The following is a 21,148-nucleotide window of genomic DNA, read 5'->3' on the forward strand; positions in this document are numbered from 1 at the left end:
AAGCTTTGTATTTCAAAGTCTGTTTTAGAAGTCAACCTCTCTGATGCTGATGCTTCAGCCCAGCACAGGTAGTAGTAAGGACTTCCTCTGTCCTATCCTTGGGGGGATTCCTCTCTCTAAGGCAACCTGGATGTGTCTCTCTGAAGGAGTAAGCCCGCAGCGGCAGTGGCCTCAGGGGACCCTGGATGCACGCCTGTCACAGCCCATGCATGCAGACATGTTGTGGTCTGCCAAACGTGGAGGGAGTGAGCCAGGCTCCGAACTCAAGCAGCTCAGGGTCTGAACACCAGCTGCGTGACTTTGGGCAAGTTACTTCATTTCTTTAAATCCTAGCATCCTCATCTATGAAAAAGGAAATACAAGTACCTACTTTCTTAACCTGTGAAGTGCGTAGAACACAGGACTTCTACCAGTTCATGGTAGCTGTGACCATTCTCTCTCATAAACCCACTTTCCCTCAGTCTGTCTCCATCATCCTGACCACATTTGTGACTGTAAATGCCAGGTGTCTCCTCTACCCTCACTATGCTCCTTGGGCCACAAAGTGATCCAGAAGGGACTGCTTTCTCTCTGACCAGACTCTTTCTTACCCAGTCCAAAGCGGTAGCCATCAGAGAAGCGAGTGCTGGCATTCCAGAACACACAGGCACTGTCCACATGTTGAAGAAAGAACTCAGCTGTCTTCTCTGCAGCATAATGAGAAGAAATTGAGTTAGGATGGCCTGGGAAAACTATCCCTGCTTCCAGCCACTCAACAGGGCCTGACTAGGTCAGGGCCCAGGCCCCTGGGGTACTTCCCTGAATATTAAACATACAGACTTGTGAATATCTAAAACAGGAAGAAAGCAAACCCACTTCATTAGTCATGTTGCCGAAGCAGTAGGTACATGGGAAAGACTGGGTTAGAATCCAGATCTCCCTGTAGACATACCATCAGTGTGGCAATGGCCTGTCTACACTATCTGTTTCTAGGCTCCGAGCCAAATCCTTAAGTCTCAACTCCAACTTCACACCCATCAGCTGGGTCACTGTGGGCAGGTCTCTGAACCTATGCCTGAAGTCAACGAGGACTGACACCATTACCTCGTTCCCAGCTTGCGGAGAGGACATAATGAACTTACAGGGGAGTACTCGTCCCAGACCTAGCAGATGGCAAGCGCTTGGTAAGCACTAGCTGTTCTCACTGGTGGTGCTTTGATTCCTCAGTAAACTGACTGGAAGTTCCCTAAGGGGCCACCCTGGCTTCTCCTTGACCATAGGTCAGCCTCCCAGGCCTGACACCCAGGCGTGCCTTTCAGTGATCACATGGGGAAGGAATGAGTGACTGTGCAGAGCTGGTTTTGCCCTATGCTAGTTGCTTCTCTGCCTAACCTCTGGAGCCTTGTTTTCCTCACCTGTGTGCATGTGTGCTAAGTCACTTCAGTCGTGTCCAACTCTGCGACCCCATGGACTGTAGCCCGTTAGGCTCCTCTGTCCATGGGATTCTCCAGGCAAGAATACTGGAATAGGTTGCCATGCCTTCCTCCAGGGGATCTTCCCTGACCCAGGAATCAAACCTGCATCTCTTACGTCTCCTGCATCAGGCAGGCAGGTTCTTTACCACTAGTGCCACCTGAGAAGCCCTTCCTCAGCTATAAAATGGGCTTATTTCAGCAATCTGGAAAGACTGCTGCATGGGTTAAACGGTGATGACTCTGACACATGGTGAGCCCTGTTTAAAGTGGAGCGAATTACTTCTTCCCTGCTTCCTCCCACTGTGAAACACAACAGGGTAACAGATATACAAGCACTCAGTGAACCAGCAAGTGCCGCCAACCCCGGGCACTATCAGCAGCCCACTGAGACTGTGTTTTCCTGCAGGCCCAGAGGGGCTGAGCAGAGCAGGGCCAGCTTGGAGATCAAGGCAGACAAGGCAGACCCTGCGTGCTGTTGCCTGTGTGCACTGACCGTTTTCGGTGACGATGACATCCGTGTGTGAGCTGCCATACTTGTGGATGTGGTCGATGGCGTCCTGCACGCTGTCCACCACTTCAATGCACAGCTCCAGGTCCCCATACTCAGTTCGGAGGGACTTCACTTCAGATGGGCTGAAGGTCAGATAAGAAGCGAACTTGGGGCCTGCATGAATCTTCACCTGGGGCAGAGGAAGTTGGGGGCAATGACATAAACCCAGTAGAAACAGGCAGTGCATACTCCTCCTTCTGGATCCAACAGCAAGGTGAGTCTAGAGATGATGAGCCTAGGGATCCTGGGGCCTAGACACCAAAACGGCTCCTGCTTCCTTTTAGAGGCAGCCTCCATCCTCCAGAATGCTCTGCTTTGGAAAATGCTGACGGCCACTTGCTACCAACGGCCCCCAGTAAAAGCGGAGCAGGGATTTAAAGGAAGTTTCATAAGCCCTTGACTGCTGGCATTTTATGGAAATGAACACGTGGCTAAAGAAATACCAATCCCCCGCATGCGGGATTTAGGCACTGGACTCAGATGGAAAGAGGGAGATGCTCTAAATACACTTCTCTTCCTCTGCCAGAGAAGTCCTAGGTGTGCTTTAGAGGAAAACAGTACTTGGCTGGGAGCCACTTCAAACTGTGGTGAGTTGTTTGATTTCTGACTTTGTTAGGCTGGGCGCCATATCCAGGTTCAGCTCAGGCCCAGATTTTGGGGCTAACCCCGCTCCTGGCTAGAGAAATTTAAGGATCCTGAGGACTGGTCACTGAGGACGCAGTCACAATTCTTCAAGATCAAGCACTGGCTCAAGTACCAACAAGCCCCATTTGTCTGGTCCCTATTGCTCCCAAGGTCCTGCATGTTTTCCCATCTGGGGCCCCACATCCTCCAGGCCTGGGATCCAAGCAGGTTCCCCAGGGGCCGGAACCCTACCCCTGTGCAAGGTGCCCTCTGCTTTACTTCCTGCATTACAAGGTGCTTTGAGAAGTACACACCCGGGCTCATTCTGACTAAGGAAGGTCCAGGCGATGCTGAGAAGGACTGGTGACATTGTGGGTCTGTCTGAATCAGAACTGGAGGTTTGATTCCTGGATACAAGAGAGCTTCCCTCTTGTCCAGTCCAGTCCAGCATGGTGCCTGGCACACACCAGTGCTCAAACAGGCCACTAGTGTGAGGTCAGGCCCTAAACTTAAGTGGTCATGTGACCTAACTCCCTTGTAATCTGTGGGGTACATCTTCATTTTCTAAGCTGTCCTTGCAGGTTCCCATGCCATATCTGTAAGCTGACTGAAGCCTTCATTTCCAGCAAAATGATGGAAGGGAAGAGACACATGCTCAGGGTCAAAGCAACCAAGGCCAGCAGTAACTCTCTCTACTGCTGTGCCAGTTCACACAGTTCTGAAAGGACGCCAGGACACCAGACATTAAAGCTTAAAATGCGTCCTGACAGAAAATTTAACATTGTCCATTTTTCCTGGAGAGTGTCTATTTCTTTGCAGTTAGGATTTTAGGATGGAATATACATTTTTATTCAAAACTTACTGGCACTGTGGTTGTTTATCATCTTAATGATACGGTAAGAAAATAATCCAGAGCAGACATTATACAAATTGCTCACTCCTAAAAATCACTGTACTAATAAGCACATTAATATTGGCAACTGAAGACATTTGTGGAGGGGAGGATATATGTAAATTTTTGGCTTGAAAACATTTCTGCATAGTCTTTCCAAGTCAAACCCAAACAGGAATGTGTGTTCCGAAACATAAACTTTATGCCAGGAAAGAGTCCATTCAGTGGGCTGCCATGTGATAGGTGTTATCTTTGAACCCTCTTAGCCCTGAACACACTCCACTTTGGAATGAAGCTATTTGTGTATGGGTTTCTTCCAGCCTCTGGAGGCACAGGCGTGTCTCACTCACTCTGTGTTCTCAGCACACAACTTTGTATATGGCAGATGCTCAAAAACGTTGCTTCTCAGATGGCCTTAAATGGAATGGCAGCCGCTCCTGGTCTAATCCCAGAGGCTTCTAAATCTCGGGAGTGAGGACAGGAAGTGATGGCCTTGTCCTACCTGTTCCACTCTCAGCATGTCAATGATCTGGTCAAACAATGGTGTTCTTAGCAGGTCTCGGTGGATTAACAGAGTCTCTAAAGCATTACAGGCAGCTGGATATTCACATTTAGAGTCTCTAACTGAAAGAGGAGAATATAGAATTGTTTCCATTAACATGAACCAGGACCACTGAGGACATGAGAACTATTCTGCACATGTAAGATAGGACCTGATCGAGCTCACCTAGCCTGGTGACCTTGTCGACACTGGCCTCTGAATCCACGTACATGTGGCAGATGCCTTCACTGTGCCCCATCACTGGGATGCCCTTAGCAGCTTTCTGGATGTCTCTAACCAGCTGAGAAGAGCCTCGTGGAATGATCAGATCTATCATTTTGTCTAAGCGGCAAAGATCTTCTACTTCTTCTCTGGTATTCACCTGAAGAGGTAGAGAATAAAAAGATGAAGATGACTTTTGATCACACAAACTATGGAAGTAGCAGCATCCCTTTCACAGATAAATGCCTGTACCTCCTGAGAACTAAGTCTGATGCTGTGAGAACTTATTCCAAAAACAAGGAATCATGGGAATTGAAAAGTTGTCCAGCAAATGCTTAAACTCTACACATCAGGTACTGCGCTCCACATTACAAAATGTGCAGGATAGGATCCCTGCCCTCAGATAACTCAGGAGTCTGGTTGGGAAGACATGCTAGGCCACAACGAGCCAAAACACAGGATGGATACTTTTAAAGATGACAGAAGAGGTACAAAGTGTGATCTCTGGAAGTTCAAGAAGATACAGAGTGTGCCAGGCTGTGAGGGTGACAAAGGGAAGGGGCTGCTCCTCTGGCTCCGTGATCACAGCCTAATGCACGCTGCTGGGTCTTCCTAGGAGTCACGGTTCTCCATGACTTGGGCTGACAACCTCTACGCCGGGATGCTGGCTGGACTGACTGAAGTGCTTGTGTTAGACCTTGAAGATTATGGGCATTTTTTCCCTTCCCTTGATTTTTAATTTCCCCCCATATGGTTGTGTTACTAACAACAGAAGTACAAACATATATTTACAAGAAGGTTCACAGCAACTTCAAACTGGAAACAACCTTGATGTTCATCAACAGAAGAAAGGATAAGCTGTAGTACATGCTTATAAATGGAATACTACACAACAGTAAAAAGGAAAACTACTGCTGGATGAAACAATGAGAATGAATCTCGAGGACATAATGAATAAAGAAATACAGATGAAAGAGTGCATTCTGTATGATTTCATTTACATGAAATTCAAGAATAGGCAAAAGAAATGGAATGTGAAAGAAGTGAAAAAAACAATGGTTTGATGGTTGGAGGGGGGCATGCTGATGGGGAAGGGCACAGGGAATCTTTCAGGTGTCGGCCATGTTCTGTGTCGGGGTGGTTTATACACGTGTGTATATATATATGGACACAGTTATACGGGTTTCCCAGGTGGCTCAGTGGTAAAGAAACCACCTGCCAATGGAGGAGACACAAGAGACATGGGTTTGATCCTTGGGTTGGGAAGATCCCCTGGCGTAGGAAATGGCAACCTGCTCCAGTATTCTTGCCTGGATAATTCCACAGAGGAGCCTGGTGGGTTACATACAGTCCACAGGGTCACAAAGAGCAACTAAGCATACATATACATCACATAAGATATACGTTACGTTTCTTATATACGTTACGCTTCTTTATATACGTTACACACCAACAGGAAGGAGGAGAAGGAGGAAATCTGTCACATTAAATGAGGATATGGTGCAGCCGAGACCTAAACCCCTACAGTCTGTGCTCTTTCCATCCATTATGTTGCTGTAAGAAGAGCCCAGCTTCTTGGTGGGGAGCACATAATGAGGCAGGTTTGTAGATACACCAATCCCTCTCCCCACCAGCAGCCAACAGTATTCTAGAATGTATGCATGAGTGGGCCTCAAGGGAAAAAGAGAAGGATCTGGAGTCTGCTTGGATCCAAATCTCAACTCTGATTCTGGGGTGTTATTTTACCAATAAGCCTATTTTTCTTCCATCTATAAAATGGACCTAATAATTAATGGTATCCTTTTCACAGGGTTGTTGTGAGGATTAAATAAAATGATGGATGAAAGTGCTGTGTCCACAGTAGGTGCTCAATAAAACGATCTAGTAGTTCAAAACCTCCACTGGATGGTTGAGGAGAGTGACACAGCTGTTAAAATAATGGCCATAACAATAACAATGTTAATAGCAGGACCTCATACAAGCTGCATGGTTTCTGACAAACTTTCATAAAACATATCTCATCAGACCTGGCCTAAATCACTGCCAGTGAGCAGAGCCCCAGGCCTCACACTCTAGGTCTGGTATTCCTGCTGCCTATGACCTCAAGAATGATTCCTGTCAATCAATGGTACCAGAACACAGCTGTGAGAGAGGACCTTCATGAGCCCCCCAACCTGGGCCAAGGCAGCACCAGCACTGTCCAACATCACAGACACACAGGACCTGCTGCTCCTCCAGTCAAGCCTGCCTACACAAGTGGCTTGGCCTTTTCTGCAGCCTGAGCTTTGCTTCAAACACCCAAAGACCTGGCCCGGCTCCTCTGGGCCTGACCTAGCTCATTCCCAGGGACCTACCAGCTGTACAGCTTCCTTGACTCCATGGATTGAGAGGGCCTCCTGGGTCAGGAGGTGAAGGATTCGGTTGCTGTGTGAGGCCTCCTTCCCTCCTTTGAGTAACAAGCCATTACCACTTGCTATAGCCAAGGCTGCCACCTGCAGATCAAAGAGGAATACAGTGAAACACTGAGCATATTTTCTGTGCCAAGCACTGTGCTAATCACTTTATAAGGTCTACCGTGTTTAATCTTTACAACGTTCCAGTGAATTAAGTATCTGCTTTATCCACTGCTTTACAGACAAGGACACTGGAGCCCAGAGAGGTTGGTAACTCCTCAAGGACACACAGCTTATAAGTGGCAGGACTGGGGACTTTACCCCAGAGCCAAAGCACAGATCTTGAGAAACTGTACTATACAGCTTCCTCAGCACCATTACAAAGTAACCCAAGTGCCCAGGGTCACACAGGCCCTACCCACTCCAGCAACAGGTGCTCAGGAGCCTCCTGACTTAGCTGTTACTCCACCTGACTCAGCAGCACCTGAGGCTATGCAGCATCTCTGGCCACACCCTACCATGGCCCTGTCATTGCTCTGAGAGCTCTAATGCCTGGTGCTGAGCCCCTGCACAGCTGTGGCAGAGACTGCTGGCAGGACAAAGCAGGCCATCTAGAAGGAGAGTTAGTTACCCTCTGGGAGTGAAGGGCTAATGACACTGATCTGATGAGGCCTGAAGCTGAATTTTCTGAATGCTCTAGGGATGAATGAAAATCTTTGGGCTCTTGTAATGTATCAAAAGAAACTACAAAATAAAACTTGCTTGAACATGTTTATCTCCAGAATAATAATTCTTACTCCTTTTTTGTTTTTTGTTGCTCATGAACCACTTACAAAAATTATGTCAACTTTTCCCAGATAAATGCAGAAAGAGCATTCTGCATGTAATTTTCAGGATTCATGGATTCTGTGATGCCGTCCAAGGTTAAGATCCCTGGTGAGAAATCTCAGGTGTACTGGGTAAGAGGAAACTTTTTCCTAGTGAAGTATTCGTTAGTATGGATAAAAGGTGGCAGAGACTTCATGGACACGGCCTGCACAGCAACTTAGGACCCGTTTCTACCAGCTGACAGTTATCTCTGTCAGATATGCGCACAGAAGGGACTGTGTGACAGCACCCGCCACAGGCTCAGGACAGACCCCAACGGCATGGGAGTCCCTTAGTGGGCCAGCTGGTTTTAGATCATGTCAGGGAGCAGCCTCGACAAAGCATGTGGGACTCCCAGGGTCGCATAAGCCCTAGAAGAAAAGGTTCTGTTCTCTCTTTGAAACTTTGGGGCCAGTGCAAAGAGCGAGCTGGTATCATCCTGCTGTCAGTCCAGTGGGGAACTGGTTCCAGATTTCTGGGAGTTATTTAGGGCCACAAACAAAGCCACCCTCTAATTCCATCTTATACTTCAGAGCATGGCTGCTTGGCAAGATCTTTGCCACATGGTTTCTCCACAATTATAGCCTGTGATTGGTCAGATTTCCTAAAGGGCTCACATGTTAGGCTCCATCAACTACTGAAAGTTCCTCTTCCTAAGAGATGTACCTACAGGAAGCCATCTGTGTCACTGATATTAAATGGTCTTTTTCAAATGCGCAAAACCAGCTATTAGATGAATGAGCCTACAGCAGGGTAGCAGACACTCTGTGGTCAGGGAACAAAGTGCTCCGGTGAACTAAGTTTTTGTCTTTTGGGCTGTACTGCGCAGCATGTGGGATCTTAGTTCCCTGACTAGGGACTGAACCTGTGCCCCCTGCAGCGGAAGCATGGAATCATCACAGAATGGGAGATTCATCTGGGCTCAAGGTTTAGCTCCATCCTTAAAAGTGTGACAGGTGTATTGACTTCTATAAGCTTAAGGTTTTTTCTACTGTAAAATGGACATATGAATTAGTTTTTAGAATTACTGGAAGGATCAAAAATATAAATTGCCTTAAGAGCAACCTGAGAATAAAGTCTCAAAAGCTATCACTGGGGAAAGAAAGGAAGGAGGGAAGGGAAGGAGGGAGGGTGAAGGAGTGGGAGGAAGGGAAACGAAAGGCATCTCTCGGAGATTTATCTCGAGTCCTGAAAAGACGTTCTTCCTCCAATTCCCTACTCCAATGGCCGGCATTAGTCACATACCTGGGGTAGGCAGTCAGGGCGAGATTCGAAGATGACCAATAAAACTCCAATTGGGACAGTGACTTGTTCTAGTTCCAAGTCTTTCGCAATTCGCGTCCGGCGCAAAACCCGCCCCACACTCTCCTGGGAGGAGGCTGCGATCTGCCGCAGACCGATGGCCAGGCTGTTCAATTTAGACGTGGAGAGGCTCAAACGTTTCAGCAGAGGAGTTGCAAGTCTCCCTGAAGAGGTGTGAAGAGTACACGATGAAGCAGTAGACCGGGGTGGGTTACAGCTGTTTTACTGAACACGTGGCACTGTGTTAGGAGCAGACAAGGAACTCAGGGGGTCTCAGGGAGACAAGGATATGTCATTTACACAGCTTTGCTGGGAGGGGCAGTTTGGCAGCTTACATCATCACGTAAAGGTGTGGACACCCATGAGCTTGGTGCCAGCAACTTCAGTTCCAGAAATTTATCATTTTCATGTGCAAATCTGCATGTAGGGTGGATACTTACCACAGCATTTTTATAGTAGTGGGAACTGGATTCTACCTATAGATTCACACAATGGGCTACAATGCAGTTACTATACTGATATGGAAAGCTGTCTAGGATATAGTTTGTGGAAAAGGCAAACCATAAAACAGCATGCATGATATGACCCTAATTATCACATATTGCACATACATGTGCACAGACACATGTCAGAAAGCTTTAAGAACAGTGATGATCTATCTTTCTGCATTATTTTTTTAATAACAATTGAATTTGTTTTATAATAGGCAGAAGTGAAGCTGTTTAGTTTTAAAATAAAACAAATAGAATTATGGTAAGTTCATACACAGAATTTTGTTTAAATTTAACAGTATGCATTGTGTGATTCTCTCTCTTAACACAAACATACACACATTTACATATATATACATGTATACACATGCAGTCAGGAAAACCATTTGGAATTACATATCACAAATAATCATTGGGCTTCCTTGGTGGCTTAGATGGAAAAGAATCTGCTTGCAATGCAGGAGACCTGGGTTTGATCCCTAGGCTGGGAAGATCCCCTGGAGAAGGGAATGGCAATTCACTCCAGCATTCTTGCCTGGAAAATGCCACAGACAGAGAAGCCTGGGGGGCTAGAGTCCATGGGTTTGCAAAGGGTCATACACGACTAAGCACACACACACATCACAAATCATTATTATGATTAATGTTGAATAATACTATGAAAAATTTCCCCTTCTTTGTTATAACCACCAAGACAAAATAATAAGAAGACTTTTACTTTGGAGTGGAGGAAGCAACCTTTTATTAAGAAAAAAAAAATGAAACCATAATTTCATCAACCAATTATATTAATTTTCTTCATTTTCCCCCATGTGCTAAAAATCAAGTTTTAATTGTAGTGCATATTAAATATTATACTCTAGTTTGTCACCTCATAATGCATAGACATTTTCCATGTTGCCAAAATAATTTAATTACTACTAAACATCCCATTGACTTGATACAGTTCAATGCACATGACTGTACCAATGTTATTAAACACTCAGGTTGTTTCCAGTTTTCATTGGAATAAATAATCCTGCTCTAAGAATCTTTGTCTTTTAAAGAATTTTTACATGCAGAGCTGTTTTTTCCTCTTGCAATCTTATCTTAGGATAAATTTCCTAAACTGGGCTCGCCGAGAAAAAGGCAATTACTATGCTCATGTATACACTAGACTTTGTTCTTAGGTCATGTGTGTCCTTATGGATTCCTAGAGAGAGATAACTGGGATCAGAAGTCAGAGCTCTGCCAACAACTAGGTGTGTGATCTTAAGCAGCAGCTTTAATCTCTTCGGGTCTTAATTCTTTTAAACTAAAGATTTCAGTAAGATGTCAAAAAAGATTTCTTCCATTTATGAAATTTTTTGTGGTTTTCCAATACTGCAAAAATTCAAAAGACCAGATGTAGAGTCCAAAGAAAGTTCCAAGGTAATGGCTCAAAAATGTTTTAAGGAATGAGAGTAACACTGATGAGCCCTGCAAGGTTTTTTTAAAGGGAATCTACTGATTTGGATGTTTGATTTGCGGCACATTTACTCACAAGGATAAAATCAAGCCCCATTATTTTAGGATGGAAAAGACAGAGAACTAAGAAAAAGAGAGACAGACGAGAGCCTGTCTGACTCAACACGTAATTTAGTTGTCTGTAACATAAGTTCAGCTTACTCTATCATTAGGACCTCCAGGGCATTTCTGGATGGCAGACTACATGCTGGTTAAGGAGATAAAGCTATCTCTCACCACAGGCTGCACCAACTATTTCCACTATTCTTATATACACTGTCCATCTGGGTTTGGCTCCCAAATCTGTCACTGACTGCATGGTTTTAGGCATGTTAACAACTTCTTTCTACTTTAGTTTTCTCCTCTGTATAACAGGGATAATAAACAGTAGCTACTTTATAGGCACCATATTCTAAAGAGAAAATGAGATCCTGCCTGTTAATTCCTTAGCATAATGCCCAGCAATACAAAGGCCTCAGTAAATGTTATCTGCTATTAGCTGAATGTCTAAAATAGTGCAGTCCTCAGTCTTTTTCCTTTCTGACTTGTGATGTGTGGGGAACGCAAAAAGCCCCTCAGCAGGTGAGGGGTGGGTGGGTATTGTACAGAATATCTAAGAAAGGGGGTGGAGGTAGTAGGTGTACTTCAAAAAATCCCAACAAACACCAGCCACCAACCCTCAATAAAAAATGATGTGTAATATGTAATTTCTTCCATAACGATCTTATCTTTGGGCAGACTATGCTGTAAGAATTATTGATAAAACAAAGACTAAAAACCAAAACAAATCCCTCCATAACACTGACTCAGCTGCCTACTCTTTACCTTCGGCCTCCTCCAAGTCTTTTTTGTTGGCTAACAGGATCTCATCTCGCTGGTCTGTCAACAGATCGGCCAGGTGATGGATAATCTCTGCTCTCTAGGAAGAAAGGTAAAAGATTAACACAAATAAGAAACATGTTAACTCATGAAGAATGCACATTACACTTTTAGACTTACTCTTCTGAGTGTGCCAGGCCTTGCTCCTAAATCAAATCTCCTTACTTCATTCATTCATTCCCTACCACCACTCCCCTCATTCTTCCTTCCTCTCTCAGTAGTAATCTTTCCACTTTTCTTCCTCTTGTTCCACTCCTGATCATGATGATTAACACACCCTGGCCTTGTGTTTGGAGAGAAGGCATGCATTATTATTATTTGGCTCACTGATGAGATGGGCCAGCACTTGGAACCAGCATGATATACACACTGCACTTATTTAACAGCATCAGCTGTATACCTGATTTCCCAGGTTAAGTTTTTGCATCTAGCTCTTCTTTTTGGACAATTATTACTGACGATTAATGTAAAAATCCAGTCCTGAATGCTGGAGGAGACCCCAATCCTTACCCACCTAGATAAGAAGACATAGGAAATCAGACTAGTGATTACTAAAGGAGTAAAAGAAGTGACTAAAGAGAAAGAGAAACTAGGGTCCTCTTGGACTTTCCTTTCTTTACTTGTAGTTATTTCAAATTTTCTTTTCCATTCTCAGGCCAAAGAACTCCTCAGAAGAAACCTATATACATCACTTTCAAATCTAGCCTTAACATCACAACTATCAGGAAGCCAGCCCCCGCTTCCACCCGACTTTCTCATATTTTATTGCATCTGCTACTTCAATTGACTGAATCACTGTGGACAGGGCAGGGCTAAGCTATGGAGCAGACTGAAGCTTCCATCTTGTAGGTAAGCTACGTGATTTGGGTGAGTTGGAATAAGTTACTTTCCTACATTTCCCTGCCCAGTATGTGGCAGGATTAGGGAGCCTCTCTAGTCTCATGATTTTCATGATACTTTTGATCAAAACATCATAATTATGCCAAGCTACCTCAGGCTTCAGCCTATAAAAGACAGAGGAGAAAATGAAATCGAGAAAAAGGGGAAAACAAATCTGAATCACACTTATTACCCAGATTTAAGTCTATGGGACCTGAGGAATAGATGGAGAAACAGCAGGCTTGACTGTGCACGAAACCTCACAGCATGACTTGCTCTGAAAACCAACAGAACTATCAGCAAAGATTATTACCTGCTCAGGTTCCAAAGTGGCCAACATCCTTCCTCCTGATCGAGCCATTTCTCCCTGCTGCTCCACAGTAGGGCCTGCAAAAACATGTGCAGACATCAGCTCATGGTCATGATATGCTTGCTTCACATCCAGAGATCATTCTGACCAATAAACTGGCAGATGAGCATACCAGATTAACTCAGGCAGAAACACAAGAACCTGTCTGCACACAATATGATTTACATCTTTTGGAGTTCTCAGTTCCACTTTGGCTTAAATTTTCTCATGTGTTTGCACTGCTGAATGTAGATTCTATGACAATGCTGACCTTCTGAATATCTGAGAGCACATACACCATTTCTTATGCATCTTTCCATCTCTAATGTTCCCTAGCACCTGGCATCCAGCGTGGGCCTAGCAAATGTTTCTTGAGAAAATGGATACTTATATTCTTTAACTTGATGATTTTAGCAGATTAGTCAGGTTAGATAAGTTTTACAAAAACATAGGAGAATCCAATTTTGCAAGCAGCATTCAAAACTACACCATATTTCATACCATTAGCACATCAATTTTGTGAGCCCTCCTCCTAGGAGAGCTCTGTCTTCAGCCCCATCTAGGCCATGGAGGCACTAGCTATCATCCACAGACCACGGGACACTATGCAGAACTACTTACCTGCAGGTTTTACTTCGGAAAAGAAGGTGCCAACTTTCTTTCCCTCCACGATGTCTGTGATGACATGCCCGGACACCTTGGGGTGGGTCCCATTGGCAATGACCACAGAAGTACCACCTTGTAAAGCCCAGAGAGCCGCTTTCACCTAATGGGAGAAGTTAGACCCATGGATGAGATTCAGACCTTTATTTATTTAAATTTTTTTTTACCAGTAAGTATAGAAACAGATTTTTATTCCAAATCATATCTAGAAATTTTACTAATGTTTAAAAAGAACAATTAAAATGATAATAATATATCCAAATGGCATTTATATCCAAATGATAATAATGATAATAATGATAATAATAATAATAATGATAATAATATATCCAAATAATAAATGGCATTTATTCATTACTGACTATGAAATTCTGGTTAGGTACAAGTATAACATACATGTTGATACAACCATTAATCACACAGGTTCAGGGATATCTGAAAACGGCATTCACTTAAGTATTCAATACTTCATGATACAGACCTTTGCAGGGTCTAGACCCTTGCACTTTAAACATGTAAAAACAAAGAAAATACAATGTGATACTAAGCAATTTAAGTATCTTGTAGGAAGGTTTTCAAGGAGCTCAGAAGCTCTGAAGACACACTCAGCCCATGTGTTTGTCTCAGCCCAATCCTGGCACGCGTTGTCTAAAGAGGAACCAATCTGCTCTTTGTGCTCAGTGTGTTCTCCGAGACATTGGTACTGAGACACATGACTTCTACATTTGACTTGTCGTGCCTCAACTCAAGTGTCCAGCTTGCTGCTTGACCAGAATATGATCGAGTACTCTGAGCTACATACATGGGGTTGTGGTCTTCACTTCTGCCATTGCTACAAATGATGCTGTACCTGAAGGGTATAACTTCTTAGAAAAATTAATGGGAGAGAAAAATTTTGTAAAAGATTTTATCAGAAAATATTTGAGCTCTAATAAAAACACTTAAGAGGATTTATGAATTATAAAAAATACACACTCTGTTCTTTAAGAGGTTACAGTATGAACACATTCTTTATACATCACTAATACATACACAGAAAGACATGACTAAATATACGTACACAATATTCATTAAACCTTTATTTAAATATGCATCTTTGTATATATGCATCAGCCCTCAAACAATTACAAAAGCAAGAAGGAATAAATACTGTTTGGTTTTAAAATTGTTATGGGCAGTAAAGGCAACAGAGTCCTACCTTGGCTTCCATGCCACCCATTCCAACTCTGGACTTGGTTCCAAATGTCACAGACTGCTGATCACCAGGATAAAATATATCAATGAGTTTTGCATCATCTGACCCTGGGGGGCTGTCAAAGAGACCTAAAAAGTAAATAAGCGTCAGTAATACTGTTAGCAGAAGTGAGCAACTCACAAGAGAGACCTTCCCGGGGACCTGCCAACCACTCTGTACTCGACTCATCCAGGTAAATTCTGCTATTTGGCCAGCTCTGATGAGAAAAGAGGTTAAGAGGTCCATGGAGCCTACCCACATTGGAAATCAGCTCCAGGAGGATGTATCTTACATACTTTTATTAACTTTGCCTGGTAAATGAATATTTGCCAGCATCAGAGCACGGCCATATCCCTGGCACAAAATTTACTGGTCCTGCCTATAGTCTACAGTGAAGCTGTCCTCGCCTTTGCCATTGCTACTTATGATACTGAACCTTAAGGATGCAACTGAAAAAGGTGAGTGGCTTTTGCACAAGCAGTGCAGCAGCTGGATACTGTTTAATGTGACTATTTCCAAGGGCATGAAATAGAGAGGCTTTCATTCACTCTCAGAGTACCCTTTCAAAAAGTCACACTGTACTCCCCACATTACGGGTAAGCCTGTGAAGGTCAGGCTGAGTTAGCAGAAGAGCGCAGATCTGTCACCACAAAGCCAACGTCCTCTTTAAAACTGAGGAGACTGACATAAAATGAGAATTACACAAAATGTTATATGCATACCGTCCAAGATTAAAAATCTTCACAATTTCACTTTGAAAAAAAGTGTATCTGAGCCTTGAAAGGCGAGGTCTAAGGGGAACACAGGCAGAGGGAACTGCTAGTAGTCAGAGGCTGGCTGAAGGACATTAAGGCAGTGATGTTTCTGGTTTCAAGTTACTGCTTTTCTTGTGCTAAAATACACCTCTCTGCTCCAAATCTTTAATACAATCAGGCCATACGCATCCTCTCTAAGAGAGTAAGGGAATCAGAGTGGTGAGAATGGTCAGTGTCCAGGGCACAACAAAGCAGTGCAAACCATGAGCAGCAATTACACAGAGAAAGAGAAATAACCTCTCATAACCCCTGTCTGCCTCAACCCAGCAGCTCACAGCTCTGGGGGTTCAGGGCTGGGTTCTTCTCAGAAGGCATTATGCTATGGGATCATAAACAATATTTGACAATTTAAGCCAAACCTCCAGACACCTCGAGTTCCTAGCATTATGATATTTCACCTACTTTTCTTTTTCATTATAGCAGCCTCTCAAACCCACTAAGAGTGTACTTAAAATTCTGGCATCTTTCTAAAAATCAATATTCAGTGGATAACTAATCAGAGTTAAGAGCACAAGCCTGCCAATGGTGTTTGAGCTGGCCAGTTTTGGTGTTTGAGGCTACATTAAAACTAAGGTATACTAAAGTCTAGTTCAAACTGGGTTTTATTTTTATTATTATTTTTTAAAAATAAATTTATTTATTTATTTCTGGCTATGCTAGGTCTTCGTTGATACATGCTGGCTATCTCTAAACTGGTAACAAATCCTGCCATATTAACCTGCCATGGGTGTGGGGCAGGGAACTAAATAGGTTTTTTCCTATCTTGCTGAGAATGTAATGAGGGACTTTTGAGATCCTGAGGTTTGGCCCACTTTAGATACCTCTACCATCTTCTCAGACATTCTAGAATGTGAAGTCACGTGGGCCTTAGAAAGCATCACTACAAACAAAGCTACTGGAGGTGATGGAATTCCAGTTGAGCTATCTCAAATCCTGAAAGATGATTCTGTGAAGGTGACGCACTCAATATGCCAGCAGATATGGAAAACTCAGCAGTGGCCACAGGACTGGAAAAGGTCAGTTTTCATTCCAATCCCAAAGAAAGGCAATGCCAAAGAATGCTCAAACTACCGCACAATTGCACTCATCTCACACGCCAGTAAATTAATGTTCAAAATTCTCCAAGCCAGGCTTCAGCAATACGTGAACCGTGAACTTCCAGATGTTCAAGCTGGTTTTAGAAAAGGCAGAGGAACCAGAGATCAAATTGCCAACATCCGCTGGATCATCAAAAAAGCAAAAGCATTCCAGAAAAATATCTTACTTCTGTTTTATTGACTATGCCAAAGCCTTTGTGTGGATCACAACAAACTGTGGAAAATTCTGAAAGAGATGGGAATACCAGACCACCTGACCTGCCTCTTGAGAAGCCTATATGCAGGTCAGGAAGCAACAGTTAGAACTGGACATGGAACAACAGACTGGTTCCAAATAGGAAAAGGAGTACATCAAGGCTGTATATTGTCACCCTGCTTATTTAACTTATATGCAGAGTACATCATGAGAAACACTGGGCTGAAAGAAGCACAAGCTGGAATCACGACTGCCGGCAGAAATATCAATAACCTCAGATATGCAGATGACACCACCCTTATGGCAGAAAGTGAAAAGGAACTAAAAAGCCTCTTGATGAAAGTGAAAGTGGAGAGTGAAAAAGTTAGTTTAAAGTTCAACATTCAGAAAACTAAGATCATGGCATCCGGTCCCATCACTTCATGGCAAATAGATGGAGAAACAGTGGAAACAGTGTCAGACTTTATTTTTTGGGGCTCCAAAATCACTGCAGATGGTGACTGTAGCCATGAAATTAAAAGACGCTTACTCCTTAGAAGGAAAGTTATGACCAACCTAGATAGTATATTGAAAAGCAGAGATATTACTTTGCCAACAAAGGTCTGTCTAGTCAAGGCTACGGTTTTTCCAGTAGTCATGTATGGATATGAGAGTTGGACTGTGAAGAAAGCTGAGCGCTGAAGAATTGATGCTTTTGAACTGTGGTGTTGGAGAAGACTGTTGAGAGTCCCTTGGACTGCAAGGAGATTGAACCAGTCCATTTGAGAGGAGACCAGTCCTGGGTGTTCATTGGAAGGACTAATGCTAAAGTTGAAATTCCAATACTTTGGCCACCTCATGCAAAGAGTTGACTTATTGGAAAAGGCTCTGATGCTGGGAGGGATTAGGGGCAGGAACAGAAGGGGACGACAGAGGATGAGATGGCTGGATAGCATCACCGACTTGAAGGACACGAGTTTGAGTGAACTCCGGGAGTTGGTGATGGACAGGGAGGCCTGGCATGCTGCAATTCATGGGGTCGCAAAGAATCAGACATGACTGAGCGACTGAACTGAACCATACTCTCTATGGATCAAAATGGGAGCAGGTTAAGAAAGTGAACAGAGTGAATGGGAAGCCAGGTTGGAGCTGGGAGGGCCCCTCCATGAAGAGGGGGAATGCAGAGAGGAACAGAGTAACACACAAGAACACAGTGGTCACACAGCCTGGAATTTCCATAGTGGAGCCAATTTAAAATAATGTATCTCATGATTTACATTAAAAACTAAAAGTGATCAAGACCACAAGGCGGAATCACTTCACACCCACCAGCATGGCTATAATCAAAATGGCAGATACCAGGAAGGAAGGGCTGGTGAGGATGGGAGAACCCTCATACACTGCCGGGAAAATGTAAAATGGCGCAGCTGCTCAGGAAACAAGCCTGGTACTTCTTCAAAAGGCTGAACAAATGATCCAGCAATTCTACCCCTAAGTAAAATAAAAAGTATGTTCACACCAAAACTTGTGCACAAATGTTCACAGAATCAGTAGTTATAATAGCTTAAATGTCTACCATCCTGACAACTAGGTAAATAAAACTTACAAATAAGTAGTGTATCTACATAGCGGAATATTATTTGGCAATAAAAATAAATGAAGTACTAATATGTGCTATAACATCAATGAACCTTGAGAACATTAAACCAGTCATGAAGGATCACACACACATTCTGTATGATCACACTTATGTCTAGAATAGGCAAATCAATAGACAGAGGGGGGACTTCCCTGGCGGTCCAACCGATAAAACTCTGCGCTCCCAATGCAGTGGGCCCAGGTTCAATCCTTGATTGGGGAACGAAGATCCCATATGCCACAACTAAACCACACATCTTAACTACTGAGCCTGCGTAATATAGGCCCAGGCAGCACAACTAGAGAAGCCCACGTGCCTCAGTGAAGACCCAGAGCAGTAAAAAAAAAAACAAAAAAACAGAAACAGAAGGTAGACTCGAGGTTGCCAAGGGCTGGAGGGTTTCGAAGGATGTGAGGAGTGACTGCTAAAGGGTTCGGCTTTCTTGTTGGGGTGATTAAAAACGTTCTAAGTTGTGGGGAGGGTTGAACAACTGTATGAATATACTAAAAATCATTGAACTGTAAATTTTAAAAGGTAAATTATATATGTTTTGTGAATTAAAGTGCCTGGAAATGACAACATTTCACAGCATTCAACTTCATCTCCCCAAGTGCCTCCCCTCCACCGTCACCGTTTTTGAATCACAAAACCCTCTTCAGACCATATGGCTCAGAAAATAATGGTCTACAGTGAAAAGATCAGGGGAACTCATGCTCACATATACAGTACTTAAAACAAAGACTGGATATAAAGTAAAGCATTTCTTTGTACCTTCTACATCTGAAAGAACAATTAAGAGGTCAGTCTTCATTTCCACAGCCAGACGGGCAGCCAGGCTATCATTATCTTTAACACTAATAACCTAAAATACAGGTATAAAAAGTTGTGAGTAAGGGACCTATGCAGTTCAAACAGAAGTTCACAGAAGTACTCAGCTAGGCTCTGGCAGGCAAAATGAATGAATCTGGGCATGTGCATGATAGCTCTTAAAGGCCCTTTCAGTCTGCAAAACATCATGCCAACTGGCAACCCCCTCTCCAAACATGCCCCCTTCTCTCCACTGACACACACAAGCCATGCTCACAGCACCACCTTAAATCCATATTGCACCTCACCAGTTGAATGAAACCCCCTGATTTTACAAGAGCTTATGCAGCCTTCCAGGAGGCCAGCTTCTCTCCCATTTCTCCATCTTGTTTATGCCCAATATCTGGTGTTAGTACATGCAGCACAGCATGGCATTAGTGTCTACAGCATGCTAACCCTCATGAATACTTTACCCACATTTACCCCCTGGAGATCACTATTGGGCTCTGCTGGAGGGACAACAGCATCGTTTGTGTTGACAATGGGGACGATGTTCATTCGGAGAAGCTCATGAAGAGTCCCATTGAGGTTCCGGCGCTTCTGTTCATCATGGAAATCCAAATTGGTCACCAAAATCTAAACAGATTAAAGAAATTGAAAATGTGGGAGACAGGAAAATAGGGAACTTCCCAGGAATAGCACTCATACAAAGGATGCTAAGAGTATAGGAGTTAAACTAGGTTTCTTGGATCCTGAAAAGTTCAAAATGGAACACATCTTTGGAGACTTATCTAATTCTTCTAGAGATGAGAGAAAAGAATCACCTGGAAGATTTTAGGATGCTCAAGCCATCTTGCAAAAACACTTTAATCCTTAGCTATTAAATCTCATCCATTTACAAAATTAAGAAAATGAATGTACCTACTTTAGAGGGATCTGGGGACAGTAATAACTGCCATTTGTAAATAATCTTTGCATCCCAGCATTTGATTCAAAGTCTGGCCATACACACAGTAGGTGCTGAAACATGTGAGTGAGTGAATGAACCGTTACTCTGCCTTGAACATGTACTGAATGAAATGGAACAGGGCTGTACTGTCCCTATTTTTGCTCTGTGGCTGACCACTGCCGGAGTTAGCAAAGACTGTATCTGAACAAGTAGGATGAGTCTGAGAGGCTTATGGAGATGAGTCTTTACACAAACTGAAAGAAGGGCTCAGCATAACTAGTTCAGGGACAGATTTACTCAAGCTGCTCAAAGGCAAGAGCGGAGAGCTGGGTGTGGGGGCTGGCTAACAGCTCCCCCTTGCTGGAATCAGAATATTAGGCAATGTTTAGCAGGAGAGACAGAGAGGGTGATGGCATCCCACTCCAGTACTCTTGCCTGGAAAATCCCATCGACGGAGGAGCCTGGTAGCCTCCAGTCCATGGGGTCACGAAGAGTTGGACACGACTGAGCAACCTCACTTTCATGCACTGGAGAAAGAAATGGCAACCCACTCCAGTGTTCTTGCCTGGAGAATCCCAGGGACGGCAGAGCCTGGTGGGCTGCCGTCTATGGGGTCGCACAGAGTCGAACACAACTGCAGCGACTTAGCAGCAGCAGCAGCAGCAGGAGAGAAAGATAAACGGGTATGACAGCAGGAAACAAAATGGTCACAAACTCCTAAGCTCATGAATTAAATGTTTCAATGAAATCCCTCTGATGTTCATGGAAGAAGGCTCCTGTGATACAGGACAGAGCTGAGGTAGGAAAAGCTAGAGGCAAACGGTCAATAAGGAAGGTACTG

At 43.7% G+C, this 21,148-nt stretch overlaps 1 protein-coding gene across 2 annotated transcripts in view; it reads right to left on the reverse strand.

Annotated features, from left to right (window-relative positions):
• The window catches only part of ALDH18A1 (aldehyde dehydrogenase 18 family member A1), a 40,841-nt gene that overhangs the window by 2,593 nt on the left and 17,100 nt on the right, over positions 1–21,148 (reverse strand). The window contains exons 6-17 of one of the 2 annotated variants that reach the window (XM_069568156.1): positions 19,842–19,994; positions 19,323–19,413; positions 14,790–14,914; positions 13,550–13,694; positions 12,893–12,966; positions 11,647–11,740; positions 8,789–9,009; positions 6,638–6,775; positions 4,248–4,443; positions 4,023–4,144; positions 1,948–2,134; positions 591–686 (exon numbers count right to left, since the gene is read on the reverse strand). In XM_069568156.1, coding sequence (XP_069424257.1) covers positions 591–686; positions 1,948–2,134; positions 4,023–4,144; positions 4,248–4,443; positions 6,638–6,775; positions 8,789–9,009; positions 11,647–11,740; positions 12,893–12,966; positions 13,550–13,694; positions 14,790–14,914; positions 19,323–19,413; positions 19,842–19,994 — 1,642 coding nt within the window. Of the gene's footprint in view, positions 1–590; positions 687–1,947; positions 2,135–4,022; positions 4,145–4,247; positions 4,444–6,637; positions 6,776–8,788; positions 9,010–11,646; positions 11,741–12,892; positions 12,967–13,549; positions 13,695–14,789; positions 14,915–19,322; positions 19,414–19,835; positions 19,995–21,148 lie in introns of both variants that reach the window. The other variant, XM_069568155.1, reaches the window with a different exon arrangement.

Source organism: Ovis canadensis, chromosome 22 (genome assembly GCF_042477335.2).
Source record: "Ovis canadensis isolate MfBH-ARS-UI-01 breed Bighorn chromosome 22, ARS-UI_OviCan_v2, whole genome shotgun sequence".
In the NCBI taxonomy this organism is placed as follows: Eukaryota; Metazoa; Chordata; class Mammalia; order Artiodactyla; family Bovidae; genus Ovis; species Ovis canadensis.